The sequence below is a fragment of the Zonotrichia leucophrys genome, chromosome 18 (genome assembly GCF_028769735.1).
Source record: "Zonotrichia leucophrys gambelii isolate GWCS_2022_RI chromosome 18, RI_Zleu_2.0, whole genome shotgun sequence".
Lineage (NCBI taxonomy): Eukaryota > Metazoa > Chordata > Aves > Passeriformes > Passerellidae > Zonotrichia > Zonotrichia leucophrys.
Window position 1 is genome coordinate 2,384,702 of NC_088187.1, and position 12,104 is coordinate 2,396,805.

A 12,104-nucleotide genomic window follows, 5' to 3' on the forward strand; every position below is an offset into this window, starting at 1 on the left:
CCTGCTGGAGCAGGGAATTTGGACCTGGGTTTGTGGTCCTTCCAAACTGAGCTATTCAGTGAATCTGTGAACACTGACTGACCAGCTACATCACTGCACAGCTACCCCAGCACTGAATCTGTCCTGACAAGAAAATGACGCAGACTGTGATGGGGTGGCATCCATCCCATCCATCCATCCATCCATCCATCCATCCATCCATCCATCCATCCATCCATCCCATCCATCCATCCATCCATCCATCCATCCATCCATCCATCCATCCATCCATCCATCCATCCATCCATCCATCCATCCATCCATCCATCCATCCATCCATCCATCCATCCATCCATCCATCCATCCATCCATCCATCCATCCATCCATCCATCCATCCATTCCCCACAGCCCGCTCGGAGCAGTCCCCGCCCGCCCCAGCCCTCAGGGCCGGCGGCTCTGGCGGGGCGGGGGCGGAGCGGGGTCTGTCCCGCCCCGGCGGGGCCTCGGGAGCGGGCGGCGCTTCCGGGGCGAGCGGTGGCGCCTGCCCCGAGCCGGCGGAGACCCGCGGTCCCTCCCTGTCCCCTCCCGTCCCTGGGCGGCGGCTCCGCCGGGGCAGCAGCGGCCGGGCCGGGCGGGGGCTCGGGGCGCGCAGGCGGCGGCGCGGGCAGCCCGGAGGGGCCTCCGGAGCCCCGGCGGGCGGGAGCGGGAGCAGCGCGGCCGCCGCCATGGACGAGCCGGACACGGAGCCGCCGCTCGTGGTGCGGGATGGGCGGGCAGGGCAAGGCCGGGGCTGCGGGGCCGCGGGCGGTGCGGGGCCGGGGCGCCGCTGACCGACACCGTCCCCCCACAGGTGGTGCCGGGCGCGGACCCGTCGGCCCGGCAGCTCTGCTTCGCCTGGGGCCCCGCGGAGGTGCTGGTGTGCGAGACCCTGTTCGGCCGCGCAGGTGGGTTCCGCTCCCCGCGCCTGCCCGTTCTCTATGCCCGTCCCGCTCTCATGCCCGTCCCGCTCCCCATGCCCGTCCCGCTCTCCATGCCCGTTCCGCTCCCCATGTCCATCCCCTTCTCCATGCCCATCCCGCTCCCCATGCCCGTCCCGCTCTCATGCCCGTCCCGCTCTCCATGCCCATCCCGCTCCCCATGCCCGTCCCGCTCTCCATGCCCGTCCCGCTCCCCATGCCCGTCCCGCTCTCCATGCCCGTCCCGCTCCCCATGCCCGTCCGCTCCCCATGCCCGTCCCGCTCCCCATGCCCGTCTCGCTCCCCATGTCCATCCCCTTCTCCATGCCCGTCCCGCTCTCATGCCCGTCCCGCTCTCATGCCCATCCCGCTCCCCATGCCCATCCCGCTCCCCATGCCCGTCCCGCTCCCCATGTCCGTCCCGCTCCCCATGCCCGTCCCGATTCTGGGGTGAGGGCAGTGCGGGCGCTGCTGCCCAGGCTCTGACGGGCTCTGTTGCAGCTACCGGCGATGGAGCACCGAGCTCCTCCCGCGTCTTCGTGGTCCGCAGGGACCAGGACATTTACATCCACACCCTGCGGAAACTCTTCAACGAGTCGCACGGGATTTTCATGGGGCTGCAGCGGAGCGAGGAGGAGCTGGCGGGGAAGTCGCGGAAGGCGCAGTGAGTGGATGGGGAGAGGGGGAGGCAGCGGCTGCCCCTTCTCCAGCCGGGGACCAGCACCAGGGGCTGATAAACGCCTCCGGTGAGGCAAGTGCCGTTGGCCAGGCTGCTTTTACCAGCTCTGGAATCAGCAGCGGGGCAGATAGAATGACCATTTTGGGGGGATTTTACAAATCAAGGCTCGGATCCTTCCAATAACTACGCTGGTAGAGTGTGGCACAGTCTCACTGATTCCAGATGGATCCACCCAAGTCTGGGAGTTGCTGCCGCAGAGAAACTTGCAAGGTATAGGGGGCATCACACTAAAACTCCAACAGCTCCCTCCAACCTAAGTCATTTTGTGTCTGGCAGATTGGTTCAAGTGAGTAAAAACTACCGGTCAGTGATAAGAGCCTGCATGGAGGACATGCACCAGGCAGCTGGTAAGTTTGTTTGTTTGTCCTCTTATTGCAGGAAAAGGAAACACCAGTTGCAATTATGAAAGTAGGATAGTAATGGTAACTTATTGCAACTGCTGTACAGTAGCATGTGTAGGTTTCAGTAATTACCAGGACTCTGTTTCCATGCTGGAGATTTCCAAGGTGGTTTGTAAATCTGGTCATGGACTGGTTTTTTCCCACCATATTGTAACTGATTTTCTGGGGACTTGGAGCCTTTTTGTATCTCATGTGGCAGATGTATGGAAAGCTGTCAAAGCTCAGAAGCAGCTGTCAAATGTAAATATGTTGCTCTTTGACTTTCCTTGTTTTTCCTTCAGTTTCGACCCGGGACCCTGCCCTGCAAGGCCAGTACAGCACTCAGGTAAGTCCTGTCAGGTTGGACGTGGATTACTGGCTGGTGAATTCACCAGGCCACCACTGTGGCATCAGGCACTTCAGATTTAACTCTGCCTTGTATATGAGACACAGTTCATGACCAAGAATAAATGGAAATAAATAGGTAATTCCTGTACTTCTAAAGCAATAAAGATGCCCAACACCTCAATTCACTGCCATGTCGTAAACATATTTGCTGTTGTAGATGTGATGTTTTCTTGTCATCCCAAAGCTGACAAGAAATGTTTCAGACTTGCTATGTGCTGTTTCACCTCTCAAACTCTCCGATTCCAGTCAGCTGCATCTGAGCCCCTGGGTGTTCACAGTGAGCTCTCACATCCACGGGAGTGCCTGGGAGGAGCAGAGTGCTCACACCAGTTTTGTCCTGGCTGCGGTGCTGTTGCTTCATTGGCTGCTCTTTCTTCCTTTGATGCTTGTATTGAGTCTTAAAAGTGCAGAAAGGCTGAAAATAAGACCAGCTAGGTTGCTCATTGGTGACAGATTATTGCTGCATTTCATTACACAATGTCAGTGTTTTCTGACTAAAAAAGTGTGAAATTTTGGCATGTGTCTTTTAATTTTTATCTCTGAACTGTCAGTGTGATATTTCTCTGTAAGAACTGATTGCTGTGGACAGCAGATGCCATTGTGTGGTTAAAAAACCCAACTGGAATAATGACTAGCTCTGAAGCTTGGCCCTGCTTTCCTTCAGGTTTCCATTCTCTCTGCAATGGAGCTGATCTGGAACCTGTGTGAGATTCTGTTTGTGGAAGCAGCTACAGGTGAGCCATGAACTATCCTCGTGTGAAGACTGATGGGGGTTTGTTCTTTGCATATTTATTTGTTTAAAATGTGTATCATATTCACTGTGTCATAGTTTAATGTTTTAGAGATATGCAGAGTGTCAATAAGCCTTTTAATACACTTCTGCCTCAGTTAATTGCCTTCTTTATATTGAATTATGTCAAGCTATTCAATTTGCCTTCTACTTTTCTTCCTCACTCTGATTTAAATTGTTTCTCTGTCAGAAAGGTTATAAAGAGAAGGGATATCAAAAGTTGTTGCCAATCTATTTTATTTATAAGCTTAAACATCTCTTTAAACATCAAATGTGTCGATGCCAGTTGACATTTACACAGGTCTGATACAACTCCTTTAATTCTAGGTTGCCATTTTTGAAGTCAGTCTGTTTACATTGGCATTTTAAAGTAGAAAATAATTTCTGAAGGAAATAATATTATGCAAACAAATGTGCTACTTACACAGTCCCAGAATTCAGGAGAGATTCACAAATTACAGATTACTTAACCTAAATTAATCACCAATGCCATATTTCTTCCTCATATTCAGTTAGTAATAATGAAATGATGCTAAAATAAACAGAAATATTCTGTTTGTCTCTTGGCATGACAAGGTTTATGATCTGGATCGCTCACTTTTTATTTTTTCCAAGTTTGGGTTTTCTACTGGACCGTGTTGGCCCAGGAAAACCTGCCAGAGGCTCCCAGGGCCTCTTTGCTTAAGGAACTCTGTAATTTGGGAGTGGCAGATGAAATCCAGTCAGTAAATCTCATCTAGTGATGCCAAAGTGTGACAAAATGTGTGAGAGCAGTTTGGGAGCAGCCCTGGGCACTGACAGAGGGCGATGTGTGTGCACAGCTGGGCCCCTCCTGCTGCGCCTCCTGGACTGGGTGCGGCTGCACGTGTGCGACGTGGACAGCATGGTCCGCCAGGTTCTGAGCAGTGAGAGTCCTTCCAAGCACAAGCTCTTCTGGAACGTGGTGAGTGTCACCCCCTGGAAGCTTCTTAAACAACAGGAATTCATGTCTGTGCTTTCCTTCCTCTTCCCTGCTGGCCACACCACCTCATTGCTGTCTGCCTGTGTGGGCTTTAGGATGGAGCCGTTCTCATTCCCTCCTCATCCTTCATGGCCCAGAGAGGTCAAGCCTTACACTGTTACTTGAATTAGCAGTGCCTGCAGTTTAAACATTTTAACTCCACTTCCCTTGCCTGAATTACAGGTTAAAATGCCCCTCTGATCCCTTTCCTGGGTGCTCCATAACCCTGCCCAGTGTGGAGCTCACGGACAGGGGGTTTTTGCAGGTGGATGTCTTTGTGCTCCAAGGCCGGATGGACGAAGCACGGCACCTGCTCTCCAAGGAAGCCAGTGCCAATCCCGCATCCATGAACATGTACAAAATCTTGGATGACTTGATGAAGAAGATGCCTGTGCCCAGTGTATGTACAAAGTGTGTTTTTTCATGTAGTTTGTTGGGAAAAGCCACCTGGTTGTGTCCCCTGTAACAGTTTATTAGAACATCTCAGTCTTACTCCTTTACAGTAACAATATTTGTGTTCTTGAATTGCCCAAAGACCCAACAATTCAGATAAAAGTCTGTTAGGTGACACATGAACACAGAAAGGCAGCCTCATGTTTAGCTTTTTATCAGGAATTACTGTGAGTTTGGCCCAAAAGCTTGGTGTGATTTGATTTGGTGTTTCCTTTATTCCCTGTATTCCTTTATTCCCTCTGTTCAGCTTGGCAACACCCAGACTCTGACAGAGCTGGAGCTGAAGTGGCAGCACTGGCACGAGGAATGTCAGCGGTATCTACAGGATGGAACTTTTGCTTCCAATCCCCACATGGAGTCCATCTGCAAGGTGTGTTTTTGCTGGGAACAGAGGAAACTTTGGGCAAAAGTATTGAATCTATCCTTGTGGATTTCAGGAGCCCAATGTAGCCATAAGTAACTTTAATACATCTCCTGTCCTCTGTTGATGATTTGCCAGCCTGGGTAGTTGGGTTTCTCTCCCTGTCTAAGGTCCTAAGGCTGATTTGGAAACTGAGCTGTGAGAAAGATTTTTGTTAGGTAATTTTGAATAAATCCTCACCTTTGCAGAACAGGAGTAATGCCTCTGGAGAGCTGGAGTGCAGCTGTGTCCATCACTGAGTGTGCAGCATTCCTGCTGTGTTTCTGTCCCATTAGATCCTGCTGGGAGATGAGGATGCCATTTTGGAGAAGAAGGAGCTCATGACCACCTGGTATCACTTCCTGGTCACCCGGCTCCTGTATTCCCACCCCACGGTGAAGCCGATGGAGCTGCGCTTCTATGCACAGGTAGGAAATCAAATATTCTGATAGTCTCCACTGTTTCAAGCACTAAACTGAAAGAAAAACATAGGGAAAAGTCTTTACAGCTACTAGATGCCTGTAAGATGTTGTCTGGAGTTTGTAAAAGGACTGGGAGAGTGATAAAGTTCACAAATAATTGTTGAAGCCCCATTTTTCAATGGGTCACTTCTCAGTGCCGTAACGTTGCCAGTCTTGTTCCTGCAAATTGTTTTCCCAGTCCCCTATGCTAAAATGAGGACAATTCCATTTTCTTAATGTGTTTAACCTCCATGACCTATTATTTCCTATAAAATAACTGCTACATCCAAACAAATGTCTTGTTTTTGCATTTTTGTCTTGTCATCTCGTTCCACAGTCTAGTATGGACCTGTTCCTGGGTGGAGAGAGCAGCCCTGAGCCTCTAGACATGATTTTAATGGCAGCCTTTGAATTTGAGATGCATCAAGTGATCAAGGAATGCAGGTTGAGTTTTAAGGTTTTGATTCTCTAGTTCTACAGTATTGCTTCTGTGTATTTGGGGCAGGGGTATGGGTACAGAGGTACAGGTACATCCTTGCCAAGAATTTAGCTAAAATAAATGAAGCTGGCAGCAATTAAAAGTATTCCATTAGGTCTGGGACATTGCAGCCAGACCTTGCACTGTAACAGAGCTGTGTATTGGTAAGAAATGCCTGTGGAAAACCTGACACAGTCCCTGGCAGTGTTAGCCTTAGTTTTTTCTTTTGCTTCAAACACAGCATTGTCCTGAGCAACTGGTGGTTTGTGGCTCACCTGACTGACCTGTTGGATCACTGCAAACTCCTGCAGTCTCACAATCTCTAGTAAGTATTTATTTGCATTATTTGAATAAAGCTGATTAAGATAGCCCAGAGGGAAAAAAACAAAACCAAAAGGAAACATACTGCAGAAATGGATAGTACTTGTGAAATAAAGTAATCAGATTTTTCCAGTGAGATGCAAATAATAATATCTGGATATTTGCTCTCTTTCCTCCCAGTTTTGGTTCAAATATGCGTGAATTCCTCCTGCTGGAGTATGCCTCAGGACTCTTCTCCCATCACAGGTATCACCTTTTGTTTTGTTACTTATAGGACAGACTTAGACTGAGGCAGCCAAAACAAATAACTGCATGTTCATGAAGTAAAAGGGCAAAACTTAGAGCAGCCACTGTTAGGATTCAGCAGAGGTGTCCCTCAGGGTTTGTGCAAGATTGGCACATTTCCCTTCCTGAATGGAGACAAAAGCTGTCTGTTAGAACTCTTCACACCCCATGACCTGGGCACAGCCACTGTGCAGAGTGCCTTGCACTGAAGCTCTTACCAGCTGCACACATTCCAAAGTCGTGGCATTCCAAAGTTATGTTACAGGGAACTGGTGTGAGGTAGAAAGGAAAAGCCATTTCAGGACTGAGTGCAAAGTTCATCACAGCTAACAGTTATTAATGCAGGCTCAGATTCTCCTTGGGCCTTTCCTGTTGTGCTCATTGAAGATTGCTGGGGTTGGAATGGTGGTGATTTCTCCCCTCTCTCAGCCTCTGGCAGCTGGGGGTGGATTACTTCGACCACTGCCCGCAGTTCGGCCGCGTGTACCTGGAGCTGCACATCGAGCGCGTCCCGCTCAGCACGGAGCAGAAGGCGCTCAAGGTGCTGAGGATCTGTGAGCAGAGGCAGATGCATGAACAAGGTGCTGCATTTTCAGTCTCTCTGTTTCTCAGTGCTCCAGCTGAACCCACTGGCACTAATTCCTGCCTTGTGTGCTCCCCCAGTGCGCAGCATCTGTAAGATCATGGCCATGAAGGCTCTGCGCAACAACCGCCTGGGCTCGGCGCTGTCCTGGAGCATCCGCGCCAAGGACGCGGCGTTCGCCACCCTCATCTCGGACAGGTGAGCCTGAGCAGCAGCTCCCAGCCAGCCTGGGCACAGGGAGGGTGCCTGCTGTGCCAGGGGCCAGCTCCCACTGCTGCAGGTGGGGACAGGCACCTTCTTCTGGACCAGAAAACAACACCCTTGGGTGCTGTCCCCTGCAGTATCCCAGCTGTGCCTTCCCTGTGTTGTTTTCCTTCCTGACATCTAGAGGCAAAACAGATTGACTTTATCTGAGAGTCCAACCCCCTTAGACCTTACTTGGATAAACATTTCTTTAACAGCTTCTGTGCTCTGCCCTTCACTTGCTGTGACAGAGCTGTTTGATGGGCTGGACAGTGACCCAGGGGCTGTCCCCACCTGTGCTTTATTCAGCAGATTTTTTATAATCAAGTTCACCTCACCTCCAAACGAGCCAGTAGGAGTCACTTAAGCCACCATTTCTACTAAAAATCTCATTGTTTCTACTAAAAATTTGTATCAATGAGTGATTTTATCGTGTCCTTGGTTTTGTATGAGCCTCTCAAAACTCCTGACCTTTCCTGGAGTGGGAGGGTTGTTATCAAAGTGAGGGCAATACTGACACTTGGCTCAGGCCTCAGCAAAAGCTCTGGCAACTCTTTGTGCTTTGTAATCTCTAGCAATCCATGTTGTGTGGGTTTTGCTAATTGGAAATAGGCAGAGACCAGTCCCTGCATAGTTAGAGTATAATTTTGAAATTACACTCTGGGTAGGTGGCCAGACAACACTCTGTCTTCAACACTGGCAAAATGAGTGGTGAGAGATTGCTAATCTGAGGTTTGGGGTTTTTTTGTTTGTTATTTGAGGGAGTGGGAATCATTACATTTCCTGCAACAGAAGGATGAAAAAAAAATCACAGGAAGCAGCTCTGCAGAAAGCAGCATAATGGAGGCTGTGACAAAACAGATGAAAAGCTTTCAGCATTGTTTTTGTTCCTGCTGTTTATCAGCTTTTTTACACAGCAGAAAAACAGAGCTTTTGTTATGGTCTGAGAGTGTTAGTTATGCATCCACCAGCCTCAGCTTCCTGCCTGCCTTCCTTCATTTACTCCTTTTAAAAAACAGATCTCAACTACCACAGAATACAGAAGAATCAATGGAGTGTCTGTTAAATACACATTACACCAGTTCCTTGGCCACTTCCAGAAACTTCTGAATCCCTTGGGGAGGTTGATTAAGATGGAACTGAACTGTCCAGTCAGGTTTTCTGGGAGGGGATTATGAGGCACAGAATGGATGTGGATGATGGCCTCCCCTCTAAGCTTTCCTTGCATTCCCCTTTCTCCCCAGGTTCCTCAAGGACTATTGTGAGAAGGGCTGTTTCTCTGACCTGGACCTCATTGACAACCTGGGCCCGTCCATGCTGCTCAGTGACCGGCTCACGTTCCTTGGTGAGAGCTGCAGGGTCTGTGCTGCTCTGCTCTGGAGAACTCCAGGGCATTACTGCACTGATGCTTTCTTCCATCTGGCTGCCTCCTGGTTTAGTGATGAGGGGAAAGCAAACGGTGAATGCAGATTGTACCAGGGGTGGCCTTTACCTCTGCCTTCACCAGGTTCCTGCTCTGCTCTGAGCAGGACAGGCCAAGTCTGACACTCCAAACTTCTTCCTTCTTTTTCCAGACTGTAGCACTACCTTGAGAGGCTCTGAAATACTAACAAATCTACCTTAGGGGATTCATTGGAAAAGCAACCCACTGCTTTAAGTTATGTTGACCTTGTTATAATTTTTCCAAGTTCTCCAGAGTTTCCAGTGTGTGGGTTCAGTGTGCCAGTCAAGCTCACTGGAGCAAGAGCCCTCCCTGCCCTCTCACTGAGCACTTGTGCCAGAGACAGTGAGGGCTCCAGCTCATTTCCTTCAGGTACCACAGCTTCCTTCTCCTGCCTGGTACAGGGCAGGCTGTGGTAACCTGCCCTCTGCCTGTGGCTGCTCTGGCCTTTGATTCATGGACCAAAACAGGAAATTGATTTCTGTGATGCTGTGAGTAGGCCAGAATCTGATAGGAATTTGGAATAGCTGTTGGCATTGGACTGACTCCCCTCTACCTGAAACCACCCTTACAGGGAGGGTGAGCTTTATCTGTTTCCACTTGGTCCAGCTTACAAAACCAGAACTGATTTTCCTTCATTAAAGCTGATCCTAAGCTAGGTCTAGGAGTTAAACATGATTTATCAAATTGGTAATCCCTGAGCTCTGCATGCCCAGCATCATCTGGTAACTGTCAGCCCCAGAGAAGCCTTTTCCCTTTCTGCTGTTTCTAAACAATCCTCAAAGGCCTGAAAATATTTCTGCCTGTTTTTCCCTTAAGGTTTTTAGAACCTTTGGTTACCTTTGCTGGACAACTTCCCCATGTCTCTGCCTTGAGCTCAAGCATTAGTCAAGGTGAATCTGAATGGGAATCATTAACTTCCAGTATTGTGACAGTTTAGTGGATGCAGAAGGAGCCCCACTTCCATCCTCAGCCACTTCTCTCAAGCTGGATATTGATCTCACTAATTCTTAGCAAATGCAGAACTTTCCCTGCTAACAGAGATTCCAGTTTCCATTTAAACAACCAAGGAAGATGGTGCAGCTTTTCAAACCTCCTGATACTCTGTGACCTCAAAAGGGACATTTTCTCTGCTCTAAGCCACTGGGGCATTGCTCCCCTGCAGACACAGCCTGAGGCAGCAGCAGCCCTGACCAGTCTGATGCAAACCCCGGAGCTCACCCAGAACAGCAAACCCAGGGCGTGGCTGCCCTTTCAGGGCGGCTCTGTTGTCACCTTCCTTCATGCACCAGATCCCCAACCCCGAGGGGCTGCTTTGGGCTCCTTTTGGCTCTTTGTGGGAGCAGAGGGATCTCCCAGGCCCAGCTGCTGAGGGCTCCTTCTGTGCAGGGAAGTACCGGGAGTTCCACCGGCTCTACGGCGAGAAGCGCTTCGCGGAGGCGGCGCGGCTGCTGCTGACGCTGATGACGGCGCACATCGCGCCCTGCTCCTTCTGGATGACGCTGCTCACGGACGCGCTGCCGCTGCTGGAGCAGAAGGAGGTCAGGTCCTGCTCACAGCCCCCCGGGAGCCCCTTCTTTGTTCCTGACAAGGGAGCTCAAAGTGGGGACCCTGCTGCTCCTGCCAGAGCTGTCCGTGGCAGTTCCCAGTGTGCCGGCAGTGGGAGCACAAGGGACCCACGAGGGGATAAATTGACTCTTACTTTGGTTCCCTGCTGCTACAACAGCAGTGGAATTCATCTGCTCTGGTAATTTTAGCACACGCTGCGTTCAGCTCCTTTGGGTACTTGGCTTGAAGGTTGTTCCAATTCTAAGCACAGTTTTTTCTTTAAGATCCATCAAGAAAAGAATAATTCAGCAATTACAGACCCAGAGCAGCCACTTTGACTTCATAGCTGACCCTGCTTGGTGCAGGAGGTGGCACTAGAGACCTCATAAAGTCACATCCAGCCTGAATTATCCTTGGATCCTGTGATTTCAGGGGTCAGAATGGAGCTGTGGGAGTGTAAAAGCATTCTCTTACACTGCACTATCTTCTCAACCTGTGTGATTCTCTAAATTTTATCTTTTTCAGTAAATACTTTGATTTCCACAGGTCATATTTTCAGCAGAGCAGACTTACGAGCTGATGCGATGCCTGGAAGACCTGACAGCAGGGAATCCAGACAAGCAGAAATTCCAGGTAACCCTGTTCAGTTCTGAGGACAATTGGATAATGAAGAGAGGAGGGCTGTGGGAAGGGTCAGGGAGGGAAACTCAGCATTTACATTCCTGGTGAGGTCATAGGAGAGGCACAGCCCAAGTCCTAGGGCTGTGGGTTCAGGGCAGTCAAATAAGAGCATCAATAAGAGACTGAAGTATTTATGACCCCAGTGCAGGAGTGTTCCTACTCCTCATGTTCTGATGGTTTGCACTGGACTGTGATGCCTTTCCAAGATAAATAATTGCACATTTTGTGAGCAATGAAGAGCTGAGGTGTTGCCATCCAGCAGCTCTGGCTCTGAGCATTCCAGGCACAGAACAGGGAACTATTTGCTGCACATGCAAAGCCCTGTAGCATCCAGGGAATGAAAAGTGCTTTCTTGGGTTGAGCTATTAGGTAGGAAATGCAGGTTTTGCTCTTCTCAGGAGGCCCCTGTAACAGGTAAATACCTCTCACTGAGCTGCATCTTTCCCAACCCTGAGCCAGACCATGGCTCCAGCTCATCACTGGGTGCAGTCCTCTAACCCAGGCTCTGCTCCTTGCAGGATGATGATGTGGAGACAACCAAAGTGGAAATGCTGAGACTCGCCCTTGCACGGAACCTGGCTCGGGTCATCGTCAAAGAGGGCACCGTGGAAGGGTCCTGAAGACTGCAGGGTGTTCCTCCTCCTCTGGGGCTTGCTGTACATAAACTGACTTTTTCTAAGAATAAATGTTTTGTTTTGCAGATTGCTAGGTCATTTGTTCTTGTCTTCCAAAACCAACTTTACATAAGCTGTTTTTTAACCTTTTATGAAGGACCTGCATCAAAATCTTACAGCTGCTAGTTCCAGCTTGGTCTGGTGAAGTGAGCCTCACTACAGGTTTTCCTTGAATTTTATGTTTTCTTTAACACCCAGAACTGAAATGAAGGCCACCTCTTAAACCAGCAGGGTTTTAGAAATGGCAACCTCTCTATTTTTGCTTAGGAAGGTCTTGAGTCCA

At 49.7% G+C, this 12,104-nt stretch overlaps 1 protein-coding gene across 1 annotated transcript; it reads left to right on the top strand.

Annotated features, from left to right (window-relative positions):
- Positions 1-622: 622 nt before the first annotated feature.
- NUP85 (nucleoporin 85) lies at positions 623-11,847 on the top strand. The gene is made up of 19 exons (XM_064728347.1): positions 623-738; positions 831-924; positions 1,438-1,600; positions 1,952-2,022; positions 2,358-2,401; positions 3,128-3,197; positions 4,075-4,196; positions 4,519-4,653; positions 4,954-5,076; positions 5,403-5,534; positions 5,905-6,011; positions 6,287-6,370; positions 6,547-6,612; positions 7,081-7,232; positions 7,315-7,432; positions 8,722-8,822; positions 10,308-10,459; positions 11,013-11,099; positions 11,666-11,847. The coding sequence occupies exons 1-19, from the start codon at positions 706-708 to the stop codon at positions 11,765-11,767; spliced, it is 1,956 nt and encodes a 651-aa protein (XP_064584417.1). The 5' UTR covers positions 623-705; the 3' UTR covers positions 11,768-11,847.
- Positions 11,848-12,104: the final 257 nt, after the last annotated feature.